The sequence below is a fragment of the Bufo bufo genome, chromosome 6 (genome assembly GCF_905171765.1).
Source record: "Bufo bufo chromosome 6, aBufBuf1.1, whole genome shotgun sequence".
Lineage (NCBI taxonomy): Eukaryota > Metazoa > Chordata > Amphibia > Anura > Bufonidae > Bufo > Bufo bufo.
The window spans coordinates 15766050-15779356 of NC_053394.1; the positions used below are offsets into that span (position 1 = coordinate 15766050).

General features: G+C 43.3%; 1 protein-coding gene across 2 annotated transcripts in view; it reads left to right on the plus strand.

Moving 5' to 3' along the window:
- SORCS1 (sortilin related VPS10 domain containing receptor 1) overlaps positions 1-13307 on the plus strand; it is a 647341-nt gene that overhangs the window by 509382 nt on the left and 124652 nt on the right. For both annotated transcript variants that reach the window (XM_040436033.1, XM_040436034.1), the window contains exons 16-17: positions 2104-2234; positions 12704-12817. In XM_040436033.1, coding sequence (XP_040291967.1) covers positions 2104-2234; positions 12704-12817 — 245 coding nt within the window. The remainder of the gene's footprint in view (positions 1-2103; positions 2235-12703; positions 12818-13307) is intronic.

Here is a 13307-nt window from a genome sequence, read left to right on the forward strand (position 1 = left end):
AGAATTATTGCACCAAGCTGAAGTCCATTATTGCACGCTAGTAAAAAAAAAAAAAAGTGAACTACTTTGCCCCATTCAATGACGGCCAGCGTGATTTACTGTAAATATAGACACAAAGCACCTTCCCGGGCGGCAATAACTCACGTTCCATCTGATTAACTCACCTAACGAATGCACAAGCTTGAAAACGAGGACATCACGCGTCCAGCAGAAAAGCCGGAGTCAACGCGGGGCTTCCCGTTCAGACCAAGGGCTCATGCACACAAACAAATTTTATTAGATTTTTTTGCAGACCATATGCGGAGCCATTCATTTCAATAGGTCCGCAAAAAAAAAACAGAAGTTACTCCGTGTGCATTCCGTTTCTGTATGTCCGTTCCGCAAAAAAACAGAACATGTCCTATTATTGGCCGCATTACGGACAAGGAGAGGACTGTTCTATTAGGGGCCGGCTGTTCTGTTAAAAAAACTAAATTTGGAATGCACATGGACGTCATCCGTATTTTTTGCGGATCCCTGTTTTCGGACCGCAAAATACATACTGTCCTGTGCATGAGCCCTTACTGATTTGAAGACTAAGGGTCCATTCACGCGTCCGTAGTGCATTGCGGATCCGCAAATTGAAGATCCGCAATACACCCGGCCGGCACCCCCATCGAAATGCCTATTCTCGTCCGCAATTGCGGACACGAATAGGACATGTTCTAATTTTTTTTCTGGAGCCGCGGACCGGAAAATCGGCAGCGCGCTCCAGAAATGCGGATGCGGTGAGCACATAGTGTGCTCATCCATTTCATCCCCATAGAGAATGAATGTGTCCGCACCCGTTCCGCAATTTGCGGAACGGATGCGGTCCCACTATTACGGACGTGTGAATGGAGCCTAAGTAGGTCATTTACAAACAGATGTATGCTATTTCTGTGGGTCATATTTGGCGCAGATTCTGTTGCAGCAGAATCTGCGACTTCCTCCCCACTCACGCCAGGTCTAAAAAAGAGGGGCATGGCATGGGCGGTGAAGGGTCGGGTCGGCAGGCTCAACTCATTCATCATTTTCTGCGCCTGGTTTAGGCGTAGAAAACGGTCTAGATGTAAGACAACAAGGAGGCTCTTACACTTAGATTCGGCCGTAGAATAGGCCTGGGCCTCTACATAACTTTTGCGATCCACCGCCAGCGCAGGGGCTTTATTAGGACCAACGTCCAAAACGCCGATCTTAATAAATGTTTATCTTCTTGAATTTGATTAAGGGGACAAGTTACTTCTAGGTTTACATTTTTAAAAAATGTTTAAAAACTATTCATTGAAACATTGTCAAAGAGAAGTTCTTCGTCGATCAGCTGATTTTGCCGAAGGAAGCCATCTAAGAATTTTTAGCACAGCGGCCACTACAAGGGAAATGCAATATTGTATGGGGATCATTTAGATGGACACGAAGGGCACCATAGTTGGAGCTGCTCTTACTGAGTGGTGGTTCTCAACTCTGGCTCATAGATGCTGCAATATACTTGGCATTCGGCCCGGCGTCTCCATGCCCCCGTGGAAGACTAGTGGACATGTGCATTGAATCTCTAGAGTCTAGACGGTGAGCTGACACCTTGTTTCCTCCTTGCATATGGCAGCCTAGAGCCTTATCCAGTCTCCTAGGCCTGCCACAGTAAAGTTAATATTAAGCCCTGCCTTTGGCAGAGCTTAATAGGAACATAATAGTTTTTCCATAGACTGCAATGGTAAGTATTGGGCTATGTGAATGGAAAAATGATAAAAGGTATGGCTTTCGGAAGGTAGGGAGTGAATAGAAAAAAAATGTTAATGCGAGAAGAGGTCAACAGGAAATAACCGTGCACCCTCTAGTGTGGCGGAGTGCTTGGGCCCCACAATGGACTGGAATTCACTGGAGCCTCGGGAATGTTCTTTACTATTGGGATTTAGAAACCCATGGACAGGTGTGGTGCTGTTTTCAGAAAAAAAATCACCATGGATTTCACCAAAGCATAGCAACATGGAGAAGGAAGTGCATGCAAGACCACTATATGTAACTGATCAGATGAAGCCTGGTATTATTTTGTGACTTTTGCTGTAAGTGACATATCTTCTTCACCAGGGAGAGGCCTGTATTATGGGAGCTAGGAGAACCTACATGAAACGAAGATCAGAAAGGAAGTGCATGCAGGGAAAATACGCTGGGGCCATGTCTTCAGAGCCTTGTGTCTGCACGGAGGCAGATTTTGAGTGGTGAGTAGATGCAGCAGATGGACAGAGTCGTCTGCAGAGGCAGAGTATTACACTTTTTTCAACTCTGTAATCAATAATGAACAGAAATGATTAAATAAAGATCCATTACAGTGTTCACATAAAAATGCTATACATTGCCTATACCAGTGATGGCTAACCGCCGGTGGTGAAATTACAACTCCCAGCATGCTTCATTTATTTCTATGGAGTTCTGAGAACAGCCAAGCAAGTGTGCATCTTGAGAGTCGTAGTTTTACCACAGCTGGAGTGCTGGAGGTTAGCCATCACAGGCCCATAGAATAGTGCCCACATGATACTGCCATACAGTGCCCATAGAATAGTGTCCACATATACTGTCATACAGTGCCTATACAATAGTGCCCACATGATACTGCCATACAGTGCCCAAAGAATAGTGCCCACATATACTGTCATACAGTGCCCATAGAATAGTGTCCACATAATACTGTCATACAGTGCCCATAGAATAGTGTCCACATATACTGTCATACAGTGCCCATAGAATAGTGCCCACATGATACTGCCATACAGTGCCCATAGAATAGTGCCCACATATACTGCCATACAGTGCCCATAGAATAGTGTCCACATATACTGTCATACAGTGCCCATAGAATAGTGCCCACATGATACTGTCATACAGTGCCCATAGAATAGTGCCCACATGATACTGTCATACAGTGCCCATAGAATAGTGTCCACATAATACTGCCATACAGTGCCCATAGAATAGTGCCCACATATACTGTCATACAGTGCCCATAGAATAGTGTCCACATAATACTGTCATACAGTGCCCATAGAATAGTGTCCACATATACTGTCATACAGTGCCCAAAGAATAGTGCCCACATATACTGTCATACAGTGCCCATAGAATAGTGCCCACATGATACTGCCATACAGTGCCCATAGAATAGTGCCCACATATACTGTCATACAGTGCCCATAGAATAGTGTCCACATAATACTGTCATACAGTGCCCATAGAATAGTGCCCACATATACTGTCATACAGTGCCCATAGAATAGTGCCCACATATACTGTCATACAGTGCCCATAGAATAGTGTCCACATGATACTGTCATACAGTGCCTATACAATAGTGCCCACATGATACTGCCATACAGTGCCCATAGAATAGTGCCCACATATACTGTCATACAGTGCCCATAGAATAGTGCCCACATATACTGTCATACAGTGCCCATAGAATAGTGTCCACATAATACTGTCATACAGTGCCCATAGAATAGTGCCCACATATACTGTCATACAGTGCCCATAGAATAGTGCCCACATATACTGTCATACAGTGCCCATAGAATAGTGTCCACATAATACTGTCATACAGTGCCCATAGAATAGTGTCCACATAATATTGTCATACAGTGCCCATAGAATAGTGCCCACATATACTGTCATACAGTGCCCATAGAATAGTGCCCACATATACTGTCATACAGTGCCCATAGAATAGTGTCCACATGATACTGTCATACAGTGCCCATAGAATAGTGTCCACATAATACTGTCATACAGTGCCCATAGAATAGTGCCCACATATACTGTCATACAGTGCCCATAGAATAGTGCCCACATATACTGTCATACAGTGCCCATAGAATAGTGTCCACATAATACTGTCATACAGTGCCCATAGAATAGTGTCCACATAATATTGTCATACAGTGCCCATAGAATAGTGCCCACATATACTGTCATACAGTGCCCATAGAATAGTGCCCACATATACTGTCATACAGTGCCCATAGAATAGTGTCCACATGATACTGCCATACAGTGCCCATAGAATAGTGTCCACATGATACTGTCATACAGTGCCTATACAATAGTGCCCACATGATACTGCCATACAGTGCCCATAGAATAGTGTCCACATAATACTGCCATACAGTGCCCATAGAATAGTGCCCACATATACTGTCATACAGTGCCCATAGAATAGTGCCCACATGATACTGCCATACAGTGCCCATAGAATAGTGCCCACATATACTGTCATACAGTGCCCATAGAATAGTGTCCACATATACTGTCATACAGTGCCCATAGAATAGTGTCCACATAATACTGTCATACAGTGCCCATAGAATAGTGTCCACATATACTGTCATACAGTGCCCATAGAATAGTGTCCACATAATACTGTCATACAGTGCCCATAGAATAGTGTCCACATGATACTGTCATACAGTGCCTATACAATAGTGCCCACATGATACTGCCATACAGTGCCCATAGAATAGTGCCCACATATACTGTCATACAGTGCCCATAGAATAGTGTCCACATATACTGTCATACAGTGCCCATAGAATAGTGCCCACATATACTGTCATACAGTGCCCATAGAATAGTGTCCACATATACTGTCATACAGTGCCCATAGAATAGTGTCCACATATACTGTCATACAGTGCCCATAGAATAGTGCCCACATATACTGTCATACAGTGCCCATAGAATAGTGTCCACATAATACTGCCATACAGTGCCCATAGAATAGTGTCCACATAATACTGTCATACAGTGCCCATAGAATAGTGCCCACATATACTGTCATACATTGTCTGTAAGATTTTTATTTATTTATTTATTTAGCGCACTTACATAGCGCTGCTATTTTCTGCAGCACTTTACAGACATTAGCATCAAGCTGTCCCCAATAGGGCTCACAATGTAAGGTCCCTATTAGTCTGTCTTTGGAGTGTGGGGGGAAACCGGAGAACACGGAGGAAACCCATGTAAACAAGGGGAGAACATACAAACTCCATGCAGATGATATCCAGTGCTAACCACTGAGCCACCGTGCTGCCCACAAAATCCTGCTGTACAGTGCTTAGAATATAGTGTCCATGTAATATTGCCATACAGTACCTATAGAATTATGCTCACATAATACTGCCATACAGTACCTATAGAACAGAGCCCACGTGATACTGCCATACAGTGCCTATAGAACAGTGCCCACGTGATTCTGCCATACAGTGCCTATAGAACAGAGCCCACGTGATACTGCCATACAGTATCTATAGAACAATGCTCACATAATACTGTCATACAGTGCCTATAGAACAATGCTCACATAATACTGTCATACAGTGCCTGTAGAATAGTGCCCATGTATAAGTATAGACAAATTGCTATGCCTTTACCTAACCACTGGGGGTGCTACAGGACCAGAGAATGATCTACTGAGAAGTAGCCATCAGTAAAGTAGAGAGATACAGTGTTGAGCTATAGGTATGATATACGTCCTGCTCTTTATATTAGTTGGGATACAGACTGTAAGATTCTTGAGATCCCATCTTTGCTGACGGTCACCGACTATACGCCCGCTCTGCTGCATAAAATAAATCTTTACAATCCTGAGCAATATGATTAATACAAGAACATCACTTCCCCGTGTGTCGATAAATCCTGCAGGGCCGCGGTGTCTGCTGATATCCTACTTCTGTCTGATAAATCCCCCTTTAAATCATGCTGTAGTGCGGAGAACTCATCCAGACGGAGCTCCAGATGTGACACCAAAGTGACGGACGTTTCAGGCATTAATTCAAATAAAAAATGGGTTTGCATCGGATCAGAGTCTCCATGTGTCAGATGTTACCACCATCCAACTGAGCACAACCATAGAAACCATAGGAGGAGCGGTTATTAGATGTGTGGTTGGGGTGTGTTTCTGTAGGATGAACTATAGAGCTGGCCATACACCTTCTAGAGCTGGTAGACTGACCACTGTTCCTACCCACATCCACACATGTAGGCCGAGCTAAAAGTGTCCACAAAAGGGAGTGCGGGATAAGCAGCTGCCAGACACATCTGGTGGCAGCTTATCTCTGAAGAGGAAAAAGGATCAGGCATGTTGAAATCCAACAGTTGGACTCTTCTTTTGCTCAACATCTACTATTGGGGATACCCAATATCCAGTGGATGGTTGGCTGGTGGTGGGTTCGACCAACATTCATCTAATGTGAATTGCCACCTTAAGTCATGAGCCTGTTCCTGAAAGGCCCCAGGACTGACTATCAATATTTGATTCTTGGGGTCCCTGCACCTCCCAACGATAGCTACAAGTGAACATGTCCCCATTATTCCGCTGACTGGTGGGCATGCAGAGAGCTGGACCCCCACTGACGAAATGTTGATGTCCCATGGTAAGTTTGGGCCATGATATTAACGCCCCACAAACCTTTTTCAGTTTGGTTAGGATAGACCACCAGAGTTTGATCATTAGGGGACCAATCCTAGTATGAGCAACAATAAGACGCCCCGGCACTTTCTGTTTGGTTGTACACGGTACTGAAGCTTAGACTTACTGCTTAGACCATCAATGCTTAAAGGGGTTGTCCCACCGTAAACAACCTGTCCACAGAATTGGTGATAAGCTCAGTGGGGGTCCAACTGCTGGGACCCCCACCAATACAAGAGAATGTTCCAATTTGTATGGAATATTGCTAAGAAATTCTCACCTCTAAACCTTGCTTCTGTGGGCGAATGCAGTGTCTCACAGGGGGCACCACATGGCGCCCAGTGCAGTTCCTACTGCTCCATACTACAAAATCTTAGGGACAATGGGTCTGTATAATGGGCAGCACTCTAAGGCTACTTTCACACTAGTGGCACGGACCTCCGGCAGGCTGTTTCGTCGGGTGATAATCTCAGTGCCCTTAAAGGGGTATTCCCATCTGGAGATTTATGGCATATATTGATAAGATGTGGACACCGTAAATGTTAACCTTCTTTAGGTTTCATGGTGGGTGGACCTCCTAGTGCCCTCAATTTTATGAGTGCCTCATACCTGTACATAACCTTCCTAAGGGTTGCATGGTGAGTGCACCTCCTGGTGCCTTCATCTTTGTAAGTACCACATAGTTGACTTTCTTGAAGTTACATAGTAGGTGAAGATCCTAGTACGCTCATGTTTGAGTGCCTCATAGATGATCTTCTTGAAGCTGCATGGCGGTTGGACCTCCTAATGCCCTCCTGTTTGAGTGCCTCATAGATTACCTTCTTTTGGATGTATGGTGGGTAGACCTCCTAATGCCCTCATGTTTGAGTGCCTCATAGATGACCTTCTTTAGGTTGTATAGTGAGTGGACCTCCTAATGTCCTCATGTTTATCTGCACCTCATAGATGACCTTCTTTTGGTTGCATAGTAAGTGGATCTCCTAGTGTCCTCATGTTTATCTGCACCTCATAGATGACCTTCTTGTGGATGTATGGTGGGTAGACGTCCTAATGCCCTCTTGTTTGAGTGCCTCATAGATGATCTTCTTTAGGTTGTATAGTGAGTGGACCTCCTAGTGTCCTCATGTTTATCTGCACCTCATAGATGACCTTCTTTTGGTTGCATAGTAAGTGGATCTCCTAGTGTCCTCATGTTTATCTGCACCTCATAGATGACCTTCTTGTGGATGTATGGTGGGTAGACCTCCTAATGCCCTCTTGTTTGAGTGCCTCATAGATGATCTTCTTTAGGTTGTATAGTGAGTGGACCTCCTAGTGTCCTCATGTTTATCTGCACCTCATAGATGACCTTCTTTTGGTTGCATAGTAAGTGGATCTCCTAGTGTCCTCATGTTTATCTGCACCTCATAGATGACCTTCTTGTGGATGTATGGTGGGTAGACCTCCTAATGCCCTCTTGTTTGAGTGTCTCATAGATGACCTTCTTTAGGTTGTATAGTGAGTGGACCTCTTCGTGTCCTCATGTTTATCTGCACCTCATAGATGACCTTCTTTAGGTTGCATAGTAAGTGGACCTCCTAGTGTCCTCATGTTTATCTGCTCCTCATAGATGACCTTCTTTTGACTACCTTTCAAAATGAATCTCATAAAATACCAAAGCAGAACCAAAAAAGAAAGATAAATGTTTTTGCATAATTCGTATTCTTTCCACTGTTTCACTGTGTTATCAAAGTCAATCAAATCAATGGTGAATTAAAGGCATCCTGCGCGCTCCGTGTTCTTCTGTTCAATGTAATTTGAGAAGTAAAATATTATGTTATCCTCTCTCTGGCAGTCTGCAGACTCTTACCGGTAAAATGCGCTGTTACAATGATATTATGGAGTCCCCCGGGCACCGTGTTACTGAGAGAGAGATTCTTGCTTTAGTAATTTGTCGATAAATGCTATTATGCAGACTGAACGCTCAGATTCTCTCGGCCTCACGACTTGAAGAAACACGTTTAAAACTTTTCTGCCGGTTTTGTCAGAATTTATAATTTGATGCATTCCTTAAAGGGGACTATCAGAACAAGTTATAAACATAATGAATATTGCAGAAGCCTACTGTACATTTCTAGGAGTGGACTCACCTAGACCCAGCCCCTGATAGGAGCAGCAGAAGGTACATGTCCAACACCAACCTCCGTCTGGATATTTCTGAGCCTCCAGTGTGGCTGGGGTTGTAGTTTTATGGAGTCAGTTTCCTAGAAAAGGCAACATGGCTGCGGGGTCCCCAAATGCCAATTATCTCATCACCAATTATACGTTTGCAGTTTGGCGGAAGAGCAGATGAATTCTAAATCTTCTCATTTCTATTGAAGTGGTTACCCAACAGTATCCATCTAAGGCAATGTTACATATCATTGTCCACTCTTCTACAAACCAGCTCAATACATTTCTTGTAGGAGATGGCCAGTATTTCAGTTGTTACTCACATTATGTCTTCTCTTGCCCACCAAAGAACAAACTGACACCTTTCAAGATGTTCAATACACTGCCATTAGATGAAAGCTCTTTTCTCTACACATCTGCTCTATTTGTCCCTTTACTAATGTCGTAATGATCGGTGATGCCCAGTAGAAGAATCAACCAGATGCCCAATTCACCTATAGGACCCTCTGGTTCTAGATACTTGGATGGAGCCAAGACATAGGTGACGAAATCTGATTGTGTGACTCCTTGAATAATGTCTAGAGGAGGTAGGATCCGAAACAATGGAAATGGGTGTCCAACAGTCAACATCACAACATGCCAGTAGGGGTAGAACAATATGGAGTGTAGTCACCAGACCAAGGGTCTGGAACAGAGGTGAAGCAGAATCTGGGAATGGGTTCTGTGGTGATTATAGTCAGGAAAGTCCGATCAAAACAGGTTATGATATATATTGTACAGAGAGCACACAAGCCGTTTAGGATACTGGCAGCTATAATTGGCAAGGAGTCCAGAATAATGGAGGTTTAAATAGTCCACTTATGATTTTGCACCTCCCAGCATCCCTAACCGCCCCTTTGCCACACTGGAGCGGGAGGGAGAAGAAATGGCGCTAGAGGTAAGTTGGTCATAAATACTAACACTACTTTAATAAGCTCCCACCCTATATCCAACCTATACTCTGCCTTCTCCTCTCTTCCTCTTGCCATCCATCAAATATTTTTTCCAAAAAGCTTAGAACATAGACTGTGTCCTCAACTGCTGCCCCAATACAATGTTCACCTCATAATTCTTCAGTTATTATTTACAGGGGTCTGACAATTATAAATGAGGTGTTCTATAGGTTTCTAATAGACTTTGTTTCAATTCCTCACGATTTTCAAGATATCTGCTTGCTATCCGTGAAGGAAAGCACTATTGTCTGCGTTCAGAGACAGTAACTCTGTCCATAACTACAGTGCCTGGAAAAAGTATTCATACCCTTTGAACTTTTTACACGTTATTTCACGTTACACCCACAAACTTATATGTAAAGTAGCATAGTAACATAGTAACATAGTACATAAGGCCGAAAAAAGACATTTGTCCATCCAGTTCGGCCTGTTATCCTACAAGTTAATCCAGAGGAAGGCAAAAAAAAACAACCTGTGAGGTAGAAGCCAATTTTCCGCACTTAAGGGGAATAAAAAATTCCTTCCCGACTCCAATCAGGCATCAGAATATCTCCCTGGATCAACGACCCCTCTCTATTGGGATTTTATGTGATAGACCAAAACAAAGTAGCAAGTATGTGTGAGGTGGAAAGAAAATGATACATGGCTTTCAAAAATTTTTATAAATAAAAAATCTGCAAAGTGTGGTGTTGCTTTTGTATTCAGCCCCTCTGAGTCAATACTTGGTAGGACCACCTTTCTCTGCAATCATAGCTGCAAGTCTCTACCAACTTTGCACATCTGGAAGGACAGAATTTTTGCCCATTCCTCTTTGAAAAATAGCTGGTGCTCAGTCAGATTGGATGGAGAGCGTCTGTGAACAGCAATTTTCAAGTCTTGCCACCAATTCTCAATGGGATTTAGGTCTGAACTGGGCCATTCTAACACATGAATGGGCTTTGATCTAAACCATTCCATTGTAGGTCTGGCTGGATGTTTAGGGTCGTTGTCCTGCTGGAAGGTGAACCTACGCCCCGTCTCAAGTCTTTTGCATCTTCTACTAGGTTTTCCTCCAGGATTTCCCTGTATTAAACTCCATCCCAGGGGAGTTGGTAGGGTCTGAAAACATCCGGGGCACAAGCCCACTGTGTTGAAATTGCACATTAAAGACATGTTTAAAGGGGTGTTCTGGTTTACGCAAATGAAGGGCAGTCATTATATAATACAACATTCGGTAACTTTCCAATATCTGTTATCTTTCATTTCCTCACGACTGCAGAAATCTTTGCTTGGGCCCTTTAATATTGATGGGAGTGGACCCTGGGTAACCCCACAGATCTTCCCCCCAACCCCCTTGTAGTTGTTCCGCTGATCCGCTACTTGCGGGCTGCACGGGCATGAGTTCAGTCACTTCGTTGCGCAATTCCGTCCTGCAGCGCATGATCCCGTGAGACCCGTGACCTCCCGCGGTGGGTCTCACGGGATCACGCGCCGCAGGACGGGATTGCGCACCAAAGTGACTGAACTCATGCTTGCGCAGCCTGCAAGTAGCGGATCAGCGGAATAAATACAAGGGCTGTGGGGAATGATCTGTGGTGGGTTGCCCAGGTCCAATCAATATTAAAGGGCCCCGGTATAGCCAAATAAAATAAAAAAATGGCTCAAGCCCCGAATGTTTTGACCTAACGACGCCCCTGCTTCATCCATCTTCCCATCACCTCTGACCGGCTTTCCTGTCCCAGCTGAAGAAAAGCCTTCCCCAGCATGATGAGGCCACCGCCATGTTTGACAGTGGGGATGATGTGTTCAGGGTGATGTGCAGTGTCAGTATTCCACCACACATAGTGTTTTACATTTAGGCCAAAAGGTTCACCTTTAGTCTCATCTGACCAGAGCATCTTCTTCCACATTTGCTTTGTCCCCTATATGGCTTGTGACCAACTGCAAATGGGACATCTTATGGCTTGCTTTCCTCTTGTCACTCTTCCATAAAGGCCAGATTTGTGGAGTACATGACTAATAGTTGTCCTGTGAACAGATTCTCCCATTTGAGCTGTGATCTCTGCAGCATCTCCAGATTGACCATGGGCCTCTTGGCTGCTTATGCAATTAGTGCTCTCCTTGCCTGGGCTGTCAGTTTAGGTGGACGGACATATCTTGGTAGGTTTGCAGTTGTTCCATACTCCTTCCACTTTCGGATGATGGATTGAATATTGCTCAGTGAGATATTCAGGGCTTGGGATATTTTTTATAACCTAACTCTGATTTACACTTCTCCACAATTTTATCCCTGACCTGTCTGGCGTGTTCCTTGGTTTTCATGATGCTGTTTGATCACTAATGTCCTCTAACCTCTGAGGCCTTCACAGAACAGCTGGAGTTATACTGAGAATACATTACACACAGGTAAACTTGATTTACTAATGAGGTGACTGAAGGCAATTGGTCACACTGGATTTTTTTTAGGGGCATCATAGTGCAGGGGGCTGAATACAAATGAACACCACACTTTTCAGATTTTTATTTATTAAAAATTTTGAAAACCATGCATCATTTTCTTTTCCCTTCACACATACTCTCTACTTTGTGGGGTCAGAGCAACCTTTGGCACTTCAGCTGTTGTGAAACTACAATTCCCAGCATGCTCCATTCATTTCTATGGGAGTTTGAATAAGAGCAGAGTAAGTATGCATGCTGGGAGTTGTAGTTTCACAACAGCTTAAGTGCCGGAGGTGGCCTACCCCTGGTCTATCACATAAAATCCTAATAAAATATATATAACTTTGTGGGTGTAATGTGAAAAAATGTGTAAACATTCAAAAGGTTTGAGTACTTTTTTTAAGGCACTGTAAAACCCAAGAAATATTTTTTAACTGGTACAAGTCATCCAAGGCAAATTGCTTAAAGGGGAGTTCTGGGATAATATAAATATTAGTAAAATTGCTGGAAATTATCAGCGTTTCTATATAAAATAAGCAGCAGAAAAGAAGGTGGCCAAAATATGTTTAGGCTCAATTTAGATTAGGAGATGAAGTGATATTTTGTATCCCGCACATGGATTATGTACTTATAATAAAATCTAATGTTCTTGTCAATTATCTGCTTTTAGTGATTACGGCTATGAACGGCACAGCAATGGTCAATGCCTGCCTGCATTCTGGTACAACCCATCGTCCTTGTCCAAAGACTGCAGTCTTGGGCAAAGCTACCTGAACAGCACCGGGTAGGTAAAACTCACTGTGTGCAGATCATTGTGTTTTATGTTTGTTTGTTTGTTTTTTACACTGAACTTAAAAATGCAGCGTATTACTGAAATTTTATTGACTCTTTCACCCCCGGATTTTTTTTGTTTTGTTTTTTGCATTTTTGTTTTGCGCTCCCTGACTTCCCAGAGCCATAACTTGTTTGAGGGCTTGTTTTTTGAGGGACAAGTTGTACTTTCCAACGCCACTATTTAATATTCCATATGATGCAGTGGGAAGCGGGAAATAAATTCCAAATGGGGTGAAATTGCAAAAAGAAAGCAATTCCACCACAGTTTTAAATATTTTTTATTTACCACGTTTGATGTGCGATAAAACTGACCTGTTACTTTTATTCTACAGGTCGGTATAATTCTGGCGATACCTTTATATGTATCGTTTTTCTTGCGTTTTGATAGTGATAAAAAAAATTTTTTTATGTGGGAGAAAACTGTCGCCATATTTTGATCC